This window comes from Sorex fumeus, unplaced genomic scaffold, assembly GCF_029834395.1.
Source record: "Sorex fumeus unplaced genomic scaffold, SorFum_2.1 ptg000021l, whole genome shotgun sequence".
NCBI classification, from domain to species: Eukaryota; Metazoa; Chordata; class Mammalia; order Eulipotyphla; family Soricidae; genus Sorex; species Sorex fumeus.
In genome coordinates, this window is record NW_026606078.1 from 2,545,915 (window position 1) to 2,567,788 (window position 21,874).

Here is a 21,874-nt window from a genome sequence, read left to right on the forward strand (position 1 = left end):
ATTGCATGAATTCTATTTCATGTGTAAAGTGTGAAAGAGAGACTATGATCATATAAATCTGCTACTTAATTGGTTTGATAATGTTCTACGGGCTAAAGCGATAGCACACCGGGTAAGGCCTTGCACGTGGCCCACCCGGCTGACCTGCATTTGATTCCTCCTCCCCTCTCAGAGAGCCTGGTAAGCTACCAAGAGCATCTCACCCCCACGGCAAAGCCTGGCAAGCTCCCCGTGACGTATTCAATATGCCAAAAGCAGTAACAACAGGTCTCACAATTTGTTGTGAGACATTACTGATGCCCACTCGAGAAATCAATGAACAATGAGAGGACAGTGCCACAGTGCTACTTGGTGCATATTCCAAAATCTATAGTGAGCCAGAAATTAGAGTTGTAATTTGAACAGTACAGTTGTAGGACTTCACGTAACAGTATTATCTAGGATACTAATATAAAAGAATATCTCTTGGCCCTACTTCTGATGTGGTGAACAGAAATTTCTGAAATCAGAGCCCAAGAACCTTCATATAATTTTTATAAGGAGCGACAGCACAGCGGTAGGGCGTTTGCCTTGCACGCAGCCAACATGGCTGACCCGAGTTCGATTCCTCCGCCCCTCTCGGAGAGCCTGGCAAGCTCCTGAGAGTATCTCGCCCGCCTGGCAAGCTCCCCGTGACGTATTCGATATGCCAGACACAGTAACAAGAAAAGTCTCCAATGGAGACGTTACTGGGCCCGCTCAAGCAAATTGATGAACAACGGGAGGGCCTTTACCTTTACCTTACCTTTAAGGACCACAACAAGTGGGTTGTACTCAAGGGGTTTGGGGATACTTCTTGTGATATTCAGGTCCAAATACTTTAATACAGAAGTGCATGCTTACAGGACACCAGGATTATACCCAGCAGTTCAGTATGTGTGTGTGCATACATGCACATGTGTGTGTATGTAGGGGTTAGGCATGTAATGCCAGGCAACAAACTGAGTGTTCAGCACATGCTAACCATGTGTTCTACCACTTTAGCTACCCCTGCTGATCCCCCAGCCAAACCAAGGATCTTGATTTTAACATATACATCATTATTTGAGAATCCAGGAAATATCCTGGGATGAACTTGTCCCAGATTTACTGATTATGAAATGGAAAAGCTGACATTTTAATCCAGGACCACTGAACTTCAATGCATACATTTATTCCTATACCACATTTCTAGTTGCCAAGTCACAAGATTCATACTAAAAGCCTCCTATTTATCTTATGAATAATTATCTTACAAGTGAATTCATATTTACAATAACTTCTGATGCTGCACAAATTCTCCCATTCTTTTCAGGAAGAGATTTATCTTTCAGTCATATTTTTCTCTTTTACCCTTTTACCATTAGAAGAGATTTTTCTGGCTTTCAGTCCCCATCCTTTTGCTTTCCTCTCACTCTCCTTTCTTTTTCATAAGTAAGAAATTTCCAATATAGGGTTCTGAAAAATTAAAATAAAATAAAAGCAATTAAAAATGAAAAATCAATACAGACTCTGGGCACCAATTTATAGTTTCTTTATATTATTTATACTTATTTGCAACAGTGAACTTGTGTCCCTAAAAGAAGTTGGTTTAGATCCATAACTCTTTTACACTCTACTCTGCAGGAAGAACTACGGGCAGAACACTGACCCTAGTGTTTTTTCCTGTTTTCCTTTTCCTTTTAAAATACACAAAATAATCTAAGATCTGCTACAAGTTACCTTTTAGAAGGAAATGCACAGAAAAATAAACAACATAATTCTGTTTGTTGTATTACTCATCACAGCAAACAGAGTATATAAAATCACTTTCTTCTGCAGGTAAACTACTGCTTTAATCAAAAGTATATTGCTCTGGCTCCACTGTACTCTGGACAGCAATAAAAGTCTTTTCTTGGAGCAAAAGCTGATGTGACAATGTTTTGCTCTCTGATGATCAGGAACATGGTCTTTGTTTGGTTCAATAGCGACTTCATATTTCTAGTGTGGGAAGTGACGGTGTTTTTATCATAATTATGGCCCTGGCATAATGAGAGCATAATGGAAAAAGTGTAATTTCCTCCTATCCGAAAGTTTAGCAATAGATGGGGATGAAAAGACTAGAAATAGAGTTCCACATTGAAATACTGCACACATTCTGAGGACAGGCATATTTTCCAATAATAGAATATTTATTCTATAAGTATATTTATTTACAATAGCACTGTAGCACTGCCCTCCAGTTGTTCATCGATTAGCTAGAGTGGGAACCAGTAACGTCTCACAACAAATTGTGAAACTTGTTGTTACTGTTTTTGGCATATCAAGTACATCACGGGTAGCTTGCCAGGCTTTGCCATGAGGGCAAGAGACTCTTGGTAGCTTGCCAGTCTCTCCAAGAGGGCCGGAGGAATTGAACCTGGGTTGGCGCATACAAGGCAAACACCCTACCTGCTGTGCTCTCGCTCCAGCCCATTATATTAAAATTTATAAATAACAATTCTATAGGTACAGTTATTTATTATGAGAGTGCTTTAAAAAAGCTAAAAATCTGCTAAACAAAATATATTAAAAACATTTACTATGCGCCAGGCACTATTCTGAGAATTTTGGGAATATTAATTTTATATTATTTTTGAAGCACTTATTACTACATCACTGATAACACAGTGGGTAGGGCATCTGCCTTGCACGCAGCCAACATGGCCGACCCGAGTTCGATTCCTCCGCCCCTCTCGGAGAGCCCGGCAAGCTACCGAGAGTATTCGATATGCCAGACACAGTAACAACAAAGTCTCCAATGGAGACGTTACTGGGCCTGCTGGAGCAAATCGATGATCAACGGGAGGGCCTTGTTTAAAAAATTTAAAATTATTAATAAATAAGTCACAGAGCCACAGATCAAGCCAGATGGTTTGCCTACAAAATCCAGGTTCTTAGCTATAAAGGTAAAGGTAAAGGTAAAGGTCCTCCCGTTGATCGTGTGTGTGCTCTATGCATATGGAAAAATTATAAGTCAGAGCAACAGTTTAGCTTGTTATATTTAGCACTAATTACCATCGCAAAATATTCACTCATTGCAATACCACTCATGGAAAGTATCTGGGCAAAAAATTATTATCTTTCTAGAAATTTTATTATGTTATGGATGTAAAATGTTCTCACAAAATAGCAATGCTGGTTTCCCTTTTCTGATATCGAAGACATAAGTGCTATTCTACTTACATATGCTACCATGTATGAAGAATTTTATCTTTGTGTTTGTCTGCCACACAGGGATACAATACCACATTTATTTCACTCGTGAATATTGTCATTCAAAATTCTATACCATCCATCACTTAAGCATGCACTCTGATATATGTATTCTCTATAATCAGAGTAAGATTTTCAGGACCAATAGCCTCTTTATATTATAAAATGAAACCTACCTCACATCTTCATTTTGTACCTAGCCCCTTAAATTCTGAATATTTTGAAGCCCCACTGTGTTCTTCTGAGCTTCAGTCTAATATAATTTAACTCTAAGATATAACTAAGTTGGATATATTTATAAAGGTAAAGGTAAAGGCCCTCCCATTGATCGTCGATTTACTCAAGCGGGCCCAGTAACGTCACCATTGGAGACTTTGTTGTTACTGTGGTTTGGCATATCGAATATGTCACGGGGAGCTTGCCAGGCTCTGCCGTGCGGGCGAGATACCCTTGGTAGCTTGCCGGGCTCTCTGAGAGGGGTGGAGGAATAGAACTCAGGTCGGCCATTTTGGCCGCTTGTAAGGCGAACGCCCTACCACTGTGCTATTGCTCCATATATGATCTAATAAGCACCTCATAGCCTACATATCCTCAAAACCCAAAGTAACTTAAAAATAAATCTAGTCTGTGCCTCCTTTTTTTCCTTAAAACTTTTCCTAGCAGAATATTTTTACCCAAATCATCAGTGAGCCAACACAGTGGGTAGGATGCTTGCCTTTCATGCAGCCCATTGAAGTTTTATCTTTAACACCATATCTCGTTTCCTGAACACTGCCAGGAGAGATTCTTGAGCAAAGAGAAAGGAGTGAGTCCTGGATAGCACAGGTACGTCCCAGAAACAAAAAACAACAACAACAACAAAAAAGAGGAGTGGGAGGGGAGGGGGAAGAAAAGAAAAATTGTTTAAAGAATATCTTTACCCTTAACTTCTTTCTCCTATTCACTAAATTTTATTTTGCTGTCACGTGTTTCTTCTTTTTCACCTGCACCATACTCAGGTCATAACTATCTCTCAGGGTACTGTAACACTCTCCCAGCAGATTGCTCTATTTTTTTTTTACTTTTTTTTTTTTTGGCTTTTTGGGTCACACCTGCCAATGCACAAATGCACACGGGTTACTCCTGGCTCTGCACTCAGGAATTACTCCTAGTGGTGCTCAGGGGACCATATGGGATGCTGGGAATTGAACCTGGGTCGGCCGCGTGCAAGGCAAAAGCCCTACCCGCTGTGCTATCGCTCCAGCCCCCAGATTACTTTATTTTAACAGGAGAAACTATCCTTTGGATTCTTACTACTGCATTCCTAAACATAGGTTCACGTACTTACTGCAAACAACGTAAACAGAATCAGGTCCAACTCGTTGCTACAGAATTTACGGTTCTTCAAGCATCAGACTCAGCTTCAGCCTAGCTGCCAGGTTATTCTAGTTAGGAGGATGTCTCCTTAAATTTTAAGACAAGGCAGAAAGCGCTTCCCTCCCCTTTCCACAACTCCCCGCATTCCGCCCCCTCCCCACCCTCACCCCCTACTAGCAGGCTATTGCAAACATTGTGACAAATCTGGAAAGCAAGATACACTGAGTAGAACAAAGGCAGAGCCCTCCCGGGCTCCCGACTCCTGCCCCGCAGCTCCTCGGTGCCAGCAGTATCTCACTGGCTGCCGCTGCGCACAAAGTTCTGGGAGCTGCCTCTTCAGGCTCCTCCCAGGGTGATAGACGAAGTTTTCCGCTGTATAACCAAGTAGGGGAGTGCCTAGGGAGCATCGCCCTGGGCTGCCGCCTAACTGCTTTGGGAAGCAGCTTGCTGGGCCACCTTCAGAGGCCTGTCACTTATAAAGGAGGTGAAATAGAGGGTGTAGAATTGCAGAAGACCTTAAAGGTTAGTTTCCAAAGCCAGCAGAAAAAAACATCAGCCTGCTGAACAGGACTGAACAGCAGGGACCTGTTTCCCCCCCGCCCCCTACCCCAATCTCGCGAGAGGCGGGGTCTGATGGGCTTTTCTTCCTATCTCTCGCGAGAGCTAAGGGTTTAGGCTCTCCGTTGGCCGAGACCGCGGCAGCATCTCCTGGAGCAACAGCGATGGCGGCCTCCGTAACCGAGCAGCTTTTTTCTCTGGAGCTGCTCGTGGACTGGGTGCATCTTGAGGTCGGAAAGGTAAAGCCGCCAGCGTTCTCCGAGAAACAGGGAGACGAAGAGGGGACTTCATCGCTGCGCCGCCTGTGCCCCGTAGTGGCCTTCCGCCTGCTGGACTTCCCTACGCTGCTAGTTTACCCTCCTGGAGGTCCGGCCGCCCCAGCTCCGGAACCGAGACCCGGGCTGTTCAGCTTCGGTCGCGGCAAGTCCTGTCTCTTCCGCCTGCACCCTGCCACCTTGCACCGCTCGCTGCTTCGGACCCCACTTTACACCTTACTCTTGCACCTGCCTCCCGGGCTCCCGACTCCTGCCCCGCAGCTGCTCGGTTCCAGCAGTATCTCACTGGCTGCCGCTGCGCACAAAATTCTGGGAGCTGCCTCTTCAGGCTCCTCCCAGGGTGATAGACGAAGTTTTCCGCTGCATAACCAAGTAGGGGAGTGCCTAGGGAGCATTGCCCTGGGCTACCGCCTGACTGCTTTGGAAAGCAGCTTGCTGGGCCACCTTCAGAGGCCTGTCACTTATAAAGGAGGTGAAGTAGAGGGGGTAGAATTGCAGAAGACCTTAAAGGTCAGTTCCCAAACCCAGCAGAAAAAACATCAGCCAGCCTCAGAGCTGCCCGAAGTTAATGCTGATGGGTCCCAGGTAGATTTAAAAATTCCAAAGGCACCAAAGAACTCTAAGGAAGTAGTCTTACACAATCAGGCCAACTCTGATAGCACTGGTTCTGTGGAGAATAGCAAAATCAACGGAGTTTGTGCAAATGTAAGGAGTGTTAGCACTCTAGGTCAAGAAGTCACAGAATTGGACATTGAGACCAATATAATTTGCCCCCCTCCTCTGTATTACACTAATTTTACCCTAGAAAAAGCTTTTCATGTACCGGGTAAAATCACTATTAAGCCTCAAACAAATTTATCTGAGGAACTGAATGATACTTTTCCGGAAGAAAAACTTGTAAGTTTCTCAACATGTGTTAATTCTGTAAAACATACAAATTTTCCAACACCCAAGAGTCCTCCAGTGCTTCTTAATCCTCCAAACAATCAGGATATAGGAACAACTAATCAAACTACATATCAGCCTCAAACTGAACAAAATAGAATTGGTTCAATAAATCAGCTGCCAATGTTAAATGCTTTGTTGGTTGAATTGTCCTTATTGTTAAACCAACCCATGGCAGATCCTCTTTATGTACATCCTCAGTTGGCCTGGCTCTATAGTTCTGAGCATAAGAGGTTATCAGAATCTTCTGCCAAATCTGCATTTGAAGCTAAATCTAGGAAGGATAAGCTTTCTGTGGGGGCGAATGAAAAGGCAATCAATCTTCAACATAAAAAGAATCAAGTTGAAAACCTAAAGGATGGTAAATATTTTCAAGAGAAAAATGTTATCCCAAAAAGAGTTCCAAGGGGGAAGCTATTTTATGGCTTAACAAATACACTCAAACTTCGTTTAAAGCAAACAAATCCTGCTATGTTGGCAGTGCATGAAAAAAGAGAACAGTATCGAAAAATGCAAGCACAGATGTTAGGTGCAAAACTCAGAATGCCTTCTTCCAAAGCATTCAGCATTGCAAAACAACACCAAAAGCAACATCAACCTCCTAGAGATAAAGATTTAGAATCAGATGCATCTTTTGTTAAGTATAGTGATACTTCAAAACAAGTTAGTGGGGGTTTTGATGACCCCAGCTTGAATAAAGAAAATAAACTGAATCATGCAACAGAAGAGACAGTTGATTGTGGTAAAAATAGAACCAATGATACTTCATTGGAAGAAATAGTGAGTTCTGCAAACTCTGTTGTCCCGCATACAAATATTTCCGAAACAAAAATGATAGTGAAAGCTGAAAGTCCCTGTGGTTTCCGACTGGTTGCAGTAGACAGAATTGTAGTAGATAGACAAATAAATGATGGGAAAACTGAAACCATGGATAATGAACATTTTTATGCTGATATGACTGAAAATGAAGTAAGTAAAAATAGTTCCTCAGAAAACATCTCATTGAAATATTCAGATGATTTTACTAGCCCTTACTATTCTGAAGATTTCTATTCAGCTGAGGATACCAGCAGAATTTTATCAGTTTGTGACAGCAGTTCAAGGACAGAAGGTCCTAAACATAGTCAGTATAAAAACAAATCTAGTGTAACAAGATTGTCCAGAAGGGAAAATAGCAGTGAAAAGAGTTCTATTATTAGTCCACCATTTTCAGCTGGATCACCAGTACACTCAAAAAAAAGTTGTTATATTTCAAAAACTCAAGATAGAATTTTGAAGGAAGCATCTAGCAGTGATTTATCTTCATCACTTTGGACTGAGGAAAATAAAAACCAGGAAGATCAAAATAATATGCATAATTCTAAATTTATAAGGAGCAACCAAGATATCTCTGTTAAACTTAAAACAATATATGGTTGCAAATCTTTAGAAAGAAGTCAATCACCTCAGACATCTCAAGTGAGCTCCTATATGCCACCTAGTTTGTCAGAACTGAAATTTAATATCCTGGATTTCAGCAGCACATCAGATAACCTTGAAGAAGACAGCGATGAAGTTGGTTCACTAAATATTTCAAAGCAATGCAAAGATATTTGTGAATTAGTAATAAATAAACTTCCAGGATATACAATGTAAGAGTATGTGCTTTTAAGAAAGTTAATTTTTGTACATATAATAAAATGATGTTAATACTCTTGTTTTTAGTGCATAAATTATGTGAATCTTTAGCAGGCACAAATTTTGTTACTCCTATGATGTTTAATCAGTACTATTACTAAATTTTATAATAGATATTGCTAAATTTCATAATTTAGGGATTTAAGTTGTCTAATCATGAGAATATGAAGTTATGTTTTATATTAAAAGTCTTACAATATCAGTCATTTTAGAATGGATTCATATATAATTTTGAAAATAATAAAGATAACTTCAAATTTTAATGGAATTGAATCATTTAATAAATACAGAAGTTTCTCAATAGTTATTTTTAATGTATGAAAGTTCTTATGAAACTCAGTGGTCATTATAATTTCTTGCATTGGTTGGTGCTTAGATCTTATTTACTCAAATATACTTCTTTTAATTTTTACATATATCTACTTTTGGAATGTATGACAACAAATTTTTATTAAAAATTATTAATTTGGTTGACATTTTTTAAATATTAATAGAATTTGATCATAGTGAGATAACTAAAGATGTATTTCAAGGAAAATTATGAAATGGGAATGGGTATGATGTTCTTAGGAGACTAAAAGTAAGTTCCTTGATGAATGCTAGATTAATGTCACAGTGGTGTAAAGGTATTTTTTAGGCAAGAAAAATCCAAAATTGTAAAGAATGTCAAATACCAAGCATAATAAATTCCTAAGCAATAGGAGCTATAGAATTTTTCCTATTAAAACTGAGCAACAGTTATGACATTGTGGATGTTTTAAATGCTTGAAATAATTTCTTAGAAATGAAAAATTATGTCATAATAATGGAAATTTGAAATGCTTTTAAAGACTAATAATTACAATTTTAATTTTTATAATTAAAATAAAGCATCTCTCAAAATCAAAATAATATCAGATCCTATAGTTATTCAAAAAACATCGATTTAGTATGCATATTGCTAGCAATATTGTATTACTTTGAAGAGACCAAAAATATAAATATTTGTATCAATCATCAGAAATAATTTTTTCAAATCCAACTGTGTTATTCATTCAATAGTGATTTATGATGAAAATAGGAAAATGATAAATTTATTACTGTGTCTAAGATATGATAAAGACTTAAGGTATTTATATCTAAAATATAAGATCTCAAGTTTCTCTTTGAGTTTTTCCATGACTACATATGTCTAGAACTTTTATGTATTTTTAGCTCTAATCTAGTGAATATACCTGTTTTCAAGTTTGCAATACTTTATATTCTCATTCTATCATCAAATTCTATTTCATTTTAATTTTCTGTTCATTTTTTTCCCCATTAAAATAAATCCCCCCCACCCACCTCCCCTTACTCTTGTGAGGCTATTATGTTAACTGGGGATCATACACATTTGGTTGTGGTCCTCACCGGATATTACATACTTGGTTGCAACTTGTGCACTTTCACTTGCAGTTTCAAATAGGGGTCACACACTTTAGTTGCGTTGCTCATCAAACTGCTCATCAGCGGTTGCTTCTTAATTGCAGTGTTTATATGCTTTTGGTTGAGATTCTTGTTGGCTTGCACGTTTGTTTGTAGTATTTGAATTATCAGTTGCAGTACTTGCTCACCAGGGGTTGTACACTTAAGTTGTGGTACTCACACTTGGATGTGTGTGCCAGAAATTGCACTTTTTTCTTTTACTGTGGTACCAGGCATCACAAATGGTAGTGCCACTGGAGTCTCAACGACATGAGGCATGTTGGAGGCAGAAGTTCAGAACTCATGCAAGCAAGGCAGGTGCTTTACCACTAACCTATCCACAGGCCCCTATATAAAAATTTAGTTTAAAAATAACACTGTAACATACTTCTAAAGTCTTATCTCCTTTAAAATCATTGAAACAAAAGTCATTTTAGTAACAAGGGGCATCCGTCATTTAATTGTTTATAAAATTAAACTGCAATGTACCCTTTCTAAATAGGATAAGTATCTATTGTGGGCAATGTTCAATGGACGATAATTTAAGAAGCAAAGTAAGCCAAAAAATAGTGTTAGAATCTACCCAGTTTTAACTTTTGCAACAGAAAAGACAGCTTTCAAAGGTGACAAGTTCTTAGAATTGTCATAAGCTGATTCAAAAAGGACTGCAGATGGGCGTGATAGATTGCATTTTCCCCCAGTCATATACTTGCTATTACATCTTCAGATAAGAACAATGATACTAAGCTGTCATACTCTTCTGTGACTTTTGTTGAATGAAGTCCTGTCTTTTACCTCCAAATTAACTTTTAATTGTACAAGTAGTATATTGTGGAATGTTGGAGCGATAGCACAGTGGGTAGAGCGTTTGCCTTGCACCCGACCAACCTGGCTGACCCAGATTTGATTCCTCCGCCCCCTCATAGAGCCCAGCAAGCTACTGAGTATCTCGCCTGCATGGCAAAGCCTGGCAAGCTACCTGTGATGTATTCGATATACCAAACACAGTAACAAGTGTCACAATAGAGATGTTACAGGGTCTGCTCAAGCAAATCAATGAACAACGGAGGACAGTGACAGTGATACTTACAAACTAATCTTTTATTTGTTGAAAACAGGCCAAGGTGGTAAGTGCAAACAATTTTACAATTTTTCATCATAAATTGTTGAGTCTAGAGATATAATTATCTTTCATATTGTTTTAATTTGGATGAGGATATATAAAAATCTGTTAAAGCAAGAATTTTTATTCCAAAACTTGGCGGATTCCTTTCATTAGGGGCAGGGACACTGTTGAAATCCTGGGACCACAATCAGGTTTTCCGGGATTACTCCTGGCAGTGCTGAGGGTGAAACCAGAGTCATGTATAAGACAAGTGTCTGTACTGTCTCTGGCCTTAAACTCTTCTCATTTTTAACTGGCAGGCTACCAAAAGTATCCTGCCCACACGGCAGAGTCTGGCAAACTTCCCGTGGCGTATTCAATAAGCCAAAAACCAGTAACAATGATGGGTCCATTCTCCTGATCCTGAAAGAGCCTCGAATGTGGCACTTTCTAAAATTTCAGGGCTAGGACAGAGGAGACGTTACAGGTGCCTGCTCGAGGAAATTGATGAACAACAGAATGACAGTGATACAGTGATTTTAACTTAAAACAATAGAAGGAAAACTACTTGGTCAAGAATCATGGTGTTTGGGGATTTGGAGTGATAGTACAACAGAAAAAGCACTTGCCTTCCATATGGTTGACCTGAGTTTAATACTGGAACTCCACATGGTCTCCCCAGGACCGCTAGGAGTAATTCCTGAGTGCAGATGCAGGACTAACCCTGAGCATTGCTGTGCATGGCCCCCAAACTACAACAAAATAATAGAATCATGGAAGTTTTCCTGATTTTGTTAGAGAGTTAATTGTCTGGCCTGGAAGTAATAGATTTCAGGGAAAGCAATAACAGAGTGTCATAGTAGGAAAATTTCCTTATTCATTTTGGTTTGGGGGCCACACAACTGTTAGTACTGAGAGTACTCCTTGCAGTGTTCAGGGTACCATACAGTGGGAGTAATCTAGCCCAAGCCTGCAATAAAAGCATGTGCTCCTACCCGCTGACTTATCTTACACCTTCCATCTTTGTTCTCAAACTACTTTTATCTTTGTTACATTATGACTATTAATTCAAGAAAGAAATTCAAAGAAGAATTTTTGCTTTAGAATTGTGCATTATGGAATGCTTATTATCCTTTCCTTGCAAAACCTGATTGAAGTAACAGGAGATAAGTAAAAACAAGAAAGAACCCATGGTAGCCCTGGGTAGTAAGTATAATACTAATGTTGAACAGTTTGAAGGACTTCTGGAGATATAAAGCAGATGAAATTAGATCAGTGAAAATAGATTAGAAACATACTATACAACATTGCCCAATGGGAATGCTGCAGAAGAGATAAGACAGTATTATTTTGTGGGTTTCTCTCTCTCTTTCTCTCTCCCTTTCTCTGTGTGTGTGTTTGTGTGTAAAGTGGGTGCAGAGATTAAACCACAGTGGCTGTACTCAGGGCAAGATGACAAGAACCAAATTGGAGTCAGCCACATAATGAAGCACAAGTCTCATGTCCTCCACCAATGTCCCTATGTTACTCTAGTCTAGAAGTGATAGATTTATGCTTTCTTCTCTTTCCAGCCTGACCTGAGAAGATACTGTTTTTGAAAGGATCACCAAAAAAAACTTTAAGCACAGCCAATCAGGACTTTGGAGCAGAAGCAACTCATGAGAGAATTGGGAGAGGAATCCTAATCTTCATAGTTTAAGAGGGAGCAATCCTCTACTCCTCTGGCATGGTTCGGGGAGCATATGGGGTAGCAGGGATTGGATCAAACCTGAGTAGACTGCATGCAAGGAAAATGCCTTACTACTTCTATTATCTGTCAGGGTCCAAATTCTTTAATTTTAAAAAAATTCTTCAGTATAATCTAGGTGAGTTGGTTACAATGGCGTTAAAGTGTATGTATTTTGCAAGTCACATATGGTAGAGCTCAGAGGCTCCTACTGGTTCTGTGCTCTGGAGTCACTCTCAGCAATGTTCAGGGGACCCTGTGCAGTGCAAGAGAACAAACCAGGGTCAATCACATGAAAGACAAATACCTTATGCCCTGTGCTATTTTCTCCTGTATAAACTCACCACACCCCCATTACCACCAAAGTGCTCATGTCCTCCACCAATGTCCCTATGTTACTCTAGTCTAGAGATCATTAATCTTAATATCATTGAAGTGACATAATCTTTTTCTTTACAAAGATAGATAAATGGTATTTGTATCCTTGAAAATATAATATTCTGGAGACTATTTCTTCAATATAGGGCTGGATTGAGAATTGAATGAAGTAATATCGAGCACATCTGACAATTGGCATGATATATCTAACATCTGGGTATCTACCCCCAGGACACAGAACACATTCATTCAAAAGGACATAAGCATACCATTTTTCACTGTAGCACTTAATACAATAGATAAGATATAGAATCAGGCTATTTATCCAACAATAGAAGAATAGTTTATGAATATATGATATATGTACACAATGGAATACTATGCCTCTGCAAGGGGTAATGAAATAATGCAATTTGCTGCAACTTAGAACTGGAAGATATCATGTTAAGTGAAATAAGCCAGAAGAAGAAAGACAATCAAAAGATGATCTCACTTATTGGCATATAGATTTAATGGATGAGGAAATGCAGTGTAGCAAAAGGGGATACCTAGATCACCCCTGACCAGAGTTTAGGGAGGAGGACAGACAAAGACAGAAACCAAGGAGGGAAATAAGAAGAGATGGATAGAAAGTAACAAGGTAGAGGAGTCAAGGGTTGTGGCACATTGGTGGTGTAGTGGAGTGCTATAGCTATATCTCCAAACCACAGATCCAACATCACTGAAAGCATGAGATCCAAATTATATCAACCGAACTTAACCACTTGTCAAGATGACAGGCTGAAAATGGTGGGAGAGAACCAGGGGACTCTGGTGGAGCGAAATTGATACTGGTAGTGGAATTGGTACTGAAACACTTTCTAACACTCAACTATGAATTACTTTGTAAATCATAGTGATTTAATAAAACAAAAAACTTGAAATAGGTTTTTCAAATGTTCATGGGATATGTATGCATAGCCAGGCTGACCCATATCTTTAGTTTTTGCTACATTATTTCTGCTTTTTGTTTCTAATACATTGCTCCAGTCCTACATATTTGCGGTAGCATGCAAACTAGTATGAAACTTGGATAAAATCTACCATTACAAATGTTCAGGGTCATTTGAATTTCCTGATCCCAAGCCAGGCTGTCTTCACCAGAGCAGCTCTGAGTTTATCCCCCCCACCCCCCCACCCCGCCCTCACCCCAAACAGAACCGTGGAAGCCGAAAACCACCAGAACCCAGCCGCAGCCAAGGTGCTCACGGCCACTCTCCACATGTTTAGACAAGCCTCACCCGTGAAGGAACTGGCAGAGGAACCCAGGTATGTGGGCCACGTAACTGAGATCTCCCAGCCTGTTTGGATCAGGACTGGGCCTCCTCCACCCAGTTCTCCAGTTTTCCAGTAGCTTAGCAGTCACACCCACAATCTGCCCCCCACCCCCCCCGGTGCCATGTAATCTTATCAATGGCCAAGATCCAGGGACTATAAAATAAAGCTCCAGAGCAATACAATATTTCCTGGAACGCACTGCTCATTCACAGCTGTGCAACCTCTTATACTCTAGCCCAGTGGTGTACCTGAAGTAGCACACATCTGTTTGGTTTTAACACACTTGCTTGTATTCTTTTATATATGGGCTTAAATGGGTCCAGAATGAAATACAACAACCTTCACACACTTCCCTCTTATTGTGGTGGGAAGATGCTCGCTGACGGGGTGGGTATTTGAATATTATCTGTAATGAACTATCGTGAACTACTTTATGAAAATAAAATGTATAAAACTCTCAAAAAAAGCCACCAAAACTGCAAAATAAATGTTCAAGATGATGTTACACTTTCTTGATCTTAAGTGGCTTTTCTGTTTACAAACCACAGGCAATAAGAACCTACCTAATTGGATTGTGTGTTAGCATGTGAGTGTTGTAGTATCTTTTGTTATTATAACCTGATGCATCTGAAGGTCACAGTGATGCAAGCTGCTTTGGGTTTTACTCACATGCTCATATTCCCAGGGTGACTGGCTCTGAAATTATCCTGAAGTCACTTGATCACTTGATCACTTGACATCCCGTTATTCATCAATTTGCTAGAGTGGGCACCAGTAAAGTCTCCCTTGTCCCTGTCACGTGCTAGTGTAGCCCAATGGCATCTGCTCATTCTAGGAACACAAAGAGCCTCAAACTGATGATTCAGGGTCTTGACGAAGAAGTCTAACCATCTCATAGGTGGGTGGCCACACGATCTTTTGATTGTCCCATGGAATCCAGTTGGTAATGGCTCTGGTCTAGCAGTCATCTACAAATCTCATTATGTGTCCAGCACATCTGATTTTCGACGCCTTGGCAAGTTAGACAGCATCCCAGATCTTGATCATTGACGAAGGTTGGAACTCTGGATTCTTTCTCTCATTTGAGTGAACCGTGATACTCCAAGCATAGCTCTTTCAATTCTTCCTTGGGAGACCCAAATAGCGTTCTCATCCTATTTTCGTAAGGCCCAGGTCTCTGAAGCATATGTTAATGCAGGAAGAATAGTGGAATCAAAAAGATGTGTCCAAAGCCGGAGGTTCTTTGTCCTCTTAGCTATTTCTTCGATGCTCTTTAAGGCATTCCAAGCCACTCTCTTCCTCATGTGCAACTCAGGTGCCAGGTCATTCGTCATGTTGACTTCTCAACCTAGGTACACATAACTGTTGCATTCGGAGATGTTCATTTCATTAAGAGCGAATGGAACGTCAGGAACAAGACCATTTCTTATATACATTGTCTTTATGAGATTCAGCTGTAGTCCAACCTTTCCACACTCATGGTCGAAGTTGGCCAGCATTTGTGCCACTTGGCTAATGTTTGGTGTTAATAGAACGATGTCATCAGCGAAGCTGAAGTGGTGTAGTTGCCAACCATCTATCTTCACTCCCATTCCTTCTCATTCCAGTCGTCGCATGACGTTCTCGAGGGTGGCACTGAAGAGATTTGGTGAAATGGTGTCACCCTGCTGAATCCCTATCTTTACGTCGATGATCACTTCCTTGTAGAATAGTGAAATCCTGGTAGTGAATCCATAATACAGCTCATGGAGGATCCTGATGTATCAATAAATCAATACATTCTGAAATCATTCTTCCAAAAAATTAAGTGCTATGAGAAAACCAAAGATCATGACAATTTTTTATTTCCTCCTTTTCTTTAGAAGCAGATAACTGTGTTCTAAAACTTCAGCACTCCTAATTGTTTCCGTGATCTAAAGGAAAACAGTCAAGGGTTTGATCCAATTTATCTCTAAAGTCTGCTTAATCCCATGTCCATTTACTTTCCATTTTCAGTTTCCATTAAATGGAAAGGATCTGTATACAGGTATATATTCTCTACAACTTTACATATCTGAAAAGAAATTTTGTAGTCAAAGAATTTTTTCCAGAGGGTTTTCTGGATCCTATAGTGGCAAAATTGTAGGTCTTCCTAATTTCAAATAAATAATGAAATAAACTGAATTTTACTTCTACTGGACATTTTCTATGTAAATGCATGCTATAATTTTATTTATTTTTGCTTTCCATAGCTATAACAATGCCTTTAACCTATGACAATGCCTTTCATAAAATATATGCTTAATAAAAATTATTAGAATTGAAAAGAAACAATAATAAAGACTCTAGTATTCCTTTATAGTTTACAAACTTTAGCTTGCCTACTTTACTTCTAAACCAAGAATAACAATTTGAATACAGGGGCACTGAAAATCCATGAAATTAACTTGCTTGGTCTCCTGATCAAATTGAAGAATAAACCAAGGCCCAAATGATTCATTCATCCAGTTTCATCCAACTGATTATATTTTTATCTTATTTTATTTTTTAAAGTTAGAAATCTATTGCTAGATTAATGGGGCAAATACAGAATACTTTATAAATTTGCATGTAATCTTTGTTGAAGGGCCATTCTAATCTGTATCATTCCAATTTTAGTATATATGCTGCCAAAGTGAGCATCCACAGTTAATCTTAAAATCCAACTGAGTTAAGAATGGGTATAACCACAGACCAGGTAGATACCTCTGTTCATTTTTTTTTTATATCAGCCCTGTTCTCCAAATTTACTTGAGATAAATTTTGCAAGATCTCCCCCAAAGTCTGGATGCACTTAGGTAGTGGATGTTTTTCTGGCTGACAACGATTCTAACATATGGTACATTTTAAGAAGCACCAGAAGTTCAAAATAGTCAGGTTTCTGTGCGTCAGCTGAATTTCTTGAAATAGCTTGGTTACAAAACTCACAACAAACAAAAGATTCTTTCGCACTCTTGTATGTTAGTAAGAGCTAGACTTTGTTGTGTATTTAGATCACTTTGTACCTGAATTTAAATTATTATCACTCTCCTCAGAGGAAACCAGTTTCATTTAAAGCATTATAAAAAGCAAGAACTTGAACAAGTTTGATCTCAAACTTGAAGACCCTTGCTTGTTTGCGTGATGACATATTTTATTTATTTATTTTTAATTGAATCACTGTGAGTTACAAAGTTGCCAAATTATTCATAATCTCAGACATATAATGGTCCAACACAGTCTCTTCACCAGTAGATTCTTCTGAATATTTTAAATTTAGACACACACACACACACACTTCCTTTCATCTTTATTAGTTTTATTTGCTCCCTCATAAAACACACAATTACAATTTAAAACTTTAATTTGCTCTTTTCAGGTATTTGCCATACCATCAAAGAGATAAATGTTACTCAGGGGTTTTGTTTAATTGTTAAATTTCTCATTCCATTTGAACCTATGTAAAACATAATATTTTTTATTGCAAACATTTTTTCAGTTATTATGTATGTTTCTCTGTGAACACGTGCTCAAAATTTAATATTTTATATCTAGCATGGGGAAATTGCCAGTTCTAGGAGTGGCACCTACAATAATGCCAAATCACTCTCCAAAGTACTTACTGGAATCAATTTACTAACAACACATGAATATATTTATTCATATTATAACCTAAAACTGAGTAAATATTGTACATTTAAATTTTTGTTGCTCTTTTTAACCATTCCAGTATCACAGTGTTAATATCTACAAAGTCAACTCCATTTCTTCTTTTTTATTATCATCTGCTGCACTGACAATTCTTGAACATTTTGGTCCTAGGAATCTGAACTATTCAGACATTACTGAGTAATAAATAATAATCTTTCAATGATTAGTCATGAAATGACATTAGCAAACCTATTGCATGTAAACATAATATTTTTGTTTTTTTATGATTTTTTATTGTTTCATAGTTCTATAAAAGTTAGAATGTATAGTGTCCCACCTACTATAGGTGTATAAGAATCATCACATCTGGGAGTATGGGTGCCGCCAGCAGGTCAATCTGTACCTGTGAGGCGAGTGCATCAGCAGCCTGATGGCAACGTCAGACTTTCAGATACCCCAAAATTGCTGCTGTGCTTTTGGCCAGACCCCAAAAACTTGGGGCAAAGTTTACCAAGAAAGTAAACGGCCAAAAGTTAGGTATGTGGGAAACACCCACAAACCACCTCCGGCTCAGCTATATAATTGGAGGCAAGGCCTCTGTGTTTCTTGATTGAACTGCTTAATGGCCATGATCCCAGAGACTCAGAAACAAATCTGGAAACCCAGCGGCTTTTGACAGAAATGCGTCTGGTCCCTGCAGTAGGTTAACAGTGCTGGGCCACTCCAGGTGGAAATAGATTTCGTGCCTTGGCCTGTTCCCCCTGGCGGCCCAGTGGCTGCCATCCTTCAGAGGCCATTGGATAGTCAGGTTTGAGCCCCCAGTGACGAGACATGCAGGATCTCATGGGATGGGGGGGGGAGGAGCCAGTCCTGTCCTCCCCACCCCAACGAGACCCCAAGTCATCGCCCACGAACGGCCTCTCTGGCTCCTAATCAAGCTGCTTAATGGCCATGATCCCAGAGACTCAGAAACAAACCTCGAAACCAAGTGGCTTTTGGCAGAACTGCATCTGGACCCCGCAGTACGTTAGTGTTGCGGGGCCACCCCAGGGAGGAAAGGGTGTTGTCACTCCGCCTGCTCCCTCTTGGTGGCTTAGTGGCAGTCATCCTCCAGAGGCCATTGGACAGTCAGGTTTGGGCCCGCAGTGACAAAACTTGTTGGGCCTCACGGGATGGGGGTGGGAGCCGGGCCTGTCCTCCCCACCCCAACGAGACCCCAAGTCATCGCCCACGAACGGCCTCTCTGGCTCTGGATCAAGCTGCTTAATGGCCATGATCCCAGAGACTCAGAAACAAATCTCGAAATCCAGTGGGTTTTGGCAGAAATGCATCCGGACCACGCAGTAGGTTACTGTTGCTGGGCCATGCCAGGGGGGAAAGGGTGTTGTCCCTCGGCCTATTCCCCCTTGGCAGCTCAGTGGCCGTCATCCTCCAGAGGCCATTGGACAGTCAGGTCTGGGTCCACAGTAATGAAACTTGTTGGGCCTCACAGGATGGGGGTGGAGCCGGGAATGTCCTCCCTACCCCAACGAGACCCCAAGTCATCGCCCACGAATGGCCTCTCTGGCTCCTGTTCAAGCTGCTCAATGTCCATTATCCCAGAGACTCAGGAGCAAATCTCGAAACCCAGTGGCTTTTGGCAGAAATCCCTCCAGATTTAAAATTTCAGAATTTCAAAATCATATGGCCCAACTGCAGCCATGCGACATCATGTGTTATTCATAACCAGCAATAGAACACACATTGTCTACTGTTGCCTTTTCAGCATATCTGAGTGTTGGGATAAAATCTCAAATAATAATGGTGGGTCTGGTGTCAAAATATTGAATGTGATCAAAGTAGAGAGAGAGTAATGTGGAAATCATCTTCCCCACAGGTAGGGGGAGGGTGTGGGATGGGGGTATACTGGGGTTTTTGGTGGTGGAGAATGGGCACTGGTGAAGGTACTGGTGTTTCATTGTATGACTGAGACTTAGACCCGAAAGCTTTGTAACGCTTTCACGGTGATTCAATAAATAAAATTATAAAAAATGAAAAAAAAAAAGTGAGGTGGAGTTCATGCACAATTCAATCAGCTAATCAGTGGCTGAATAAATAGCAGTACTCCTACATTAAAAAAAAAAAGAAAGAATCATCACATCTAACAGTGAAATTCCAGGAATATCACTCTATGTAAATGAAGCACTCTACTTATTTCTCCCACTGTCTGTCTTTCCCTTTCTCTTAGATAACCATCATATCCAACAGTTATTTTAGTTTTCCTTTGCATTTTTTTGTTATTTGTATTCCGTATTTATATGAAACCATCTAGTAATTGTATTTCACTTCTTGTTTAATTTTGCTTAGCAAAATCACAAGTTTGAGCTATGTTGCCAAAAAGTGTGTTGTTTCATCTTAATAAATAGTGGGATAGTGTTCATTGGATATATAAGTACAGCTTCTTTATCAATTATGGGAATTCAGGTTGATTTCATGTTTGTTTATGATTTGAAGGTGTGAACACAGGGATGTAAATATTTTCTCAAAGTAGTGTTTTCAAATTCTTTGATTATTGCCTAAAATGGTATTTCTAAATTTTGTGGTATTTCAATTTTTAGTTTTATAAGGCATCTTCCTACAATTTTATGTAAAGGTTGCACCTACTTTCATTTCCACTGACATTGTATAATAGTTCCTATTTTCCTATGCCTTTTTAAAAATTTATTATTTCCAATCTTTTAGATTAAGGCCATTTCCACAAGGGAGAGGGAACTCTTCTATTGTAGTTTAAGTTTTCATTTCACTAGTAACTAGTAATAAGTGATGTTAAACATTTCTTCATTTGCCTGTGCACCATCTGCATGTTTGTTTTGGAAAAGTGTTTATTCTAGTATTTGATGAAGGTGTTTGGTTTTATGGTGTCTATTTCTGTGAATTCTCTATGTGCTTTGGGTAACAACCCTTTGTTGGATGTTTGATGTGTAAATGTGTCCCAATTATTAAGTTGACTTTTGTTTTTGTATTAGTTTCTCTTTCTGTGTAAAAGCTTTCTATTTTTATGCAGTAATATTTGCTTATTTTTTGTTTCCTTTTCCATTGAAATTGAATCTTAAAATTCATGTCATATGTCTGAGTTCTATGAGTTCTAGAGCATATATCTTATGTTTTTTTTCTTCTATTTATTTTATTTGGATCTTCATTCATTTTGTTTTTATTTTCTGACTGTATTTTTTATTTTATGGGACCATATATCAAACCCAGATCCTCACAAATGTAAGTCCAGACTGTTAATCACTTAATCACTTAACTTCCCGTTAGTCGTCGATTTGCTCGAGCGGGCGCCAGTAACGTCTCCATTTGTCCCTGTCGCATGCTAGTGTTGCCCAATGGCATCTGTTCGCTCCGGGAACATGAAGGGCCTCAAACCGATCATTCATGATCTTGGTGAAGAAGTCTGACCATCTGGTAGGTGGGCGGCCACGCAGTCTTTTGACATCCCGTGGAATCCAATCAGTAACAGCTCTAGTCCAACGGTCGTCTTTAAATCTCATTACGTGACCAGCCCATCTGATTTTCGACACCTTGGCAAATGAGACAGCGTCCCTGATCCTTGATCGTCGACGGATGTCAGAACTCCGGATTCGTTCTCTAATTTGAGTGAAACGTGATATTCCAAGCATAGCTCTTTCTATCTTCTTTGGGAGACCTGAATAACGTTCTCATCTTGTTTGCGTAGGGCCCAGGTCTCTGAGGCATATGTTAATGCAGGAAGAACAGTGGAATCAAAGAGATGTGCCTGGAGCCGGAGGTTCTTCGTCCTCTTAGCTATTTCTTCGACGTTCTTGAAGGCGTTCCAAGCCGCTCTCTTCCTCCTGCGCAGCTCGGGTGCCAGGTCATTTGTCATGTTGACCTCTCGACCTAGGTACACATAGCTGTTGCATTCGGAGACTGTTAATGTTCATTTTCTAATAGACTTTAAAATTAGCCATTTTTTCTTCCTGACCTTGGTCAATGGCATGCTTTTCTAGTATGCTTTTCTACTGCTCTCCCACTTTTACTTATATCTCTCTATCTACTTTTTTTTTTTTTTTTTGCTTTTTGGGTCACACCCAGCAATGCACAGGAGTTACTCCTGGCTCTGCACTCAGAGATTACTCCTGGAAGTGCCTGGGAAAACATATGATATGCTGGGGATCAAACCCAGGTCGGCCGCGT

General features: G+C 39.7%; 1 protein-coding gene and 1 non-coding gene across 2 annotated transcripts; one reads left to right on the plus strand and one right to left on the minus strand.

The window, feature by feature from the left end:
• The first annotated feature begins 5,308 nt into the window (after positions 1-5,308).
• MAP10 (microtubule associated protein 10) lies at positions 5,309-8,137 on the plus strand. The gene has a single exon (XM_056113618.1). It carries the CDS (start codon positions 5,331-5,333, stop codon positions 8,019-8,021), a length of 2,691 nt encoding a protein of 896 aa, XP_055969593.1. The 5' UTR covers positions 5,309-5,330; the 3' UTR covers positions 8,022-8,137.
• Positions 8,138-16,591: 8,454 nt separating this feature from the next.
• Positions 16,592-16,693, minus strand: LOC130023035 (U6 spliceosomal RNA). The gene has a single exon (XR_008792361.1). It is a non-coding gene; the product is annotated as a U6 spliceosomal RNA (small nuclear RNA).
• Positions 16,694-21,874: the final 5,181 nt, after the last annotated feature.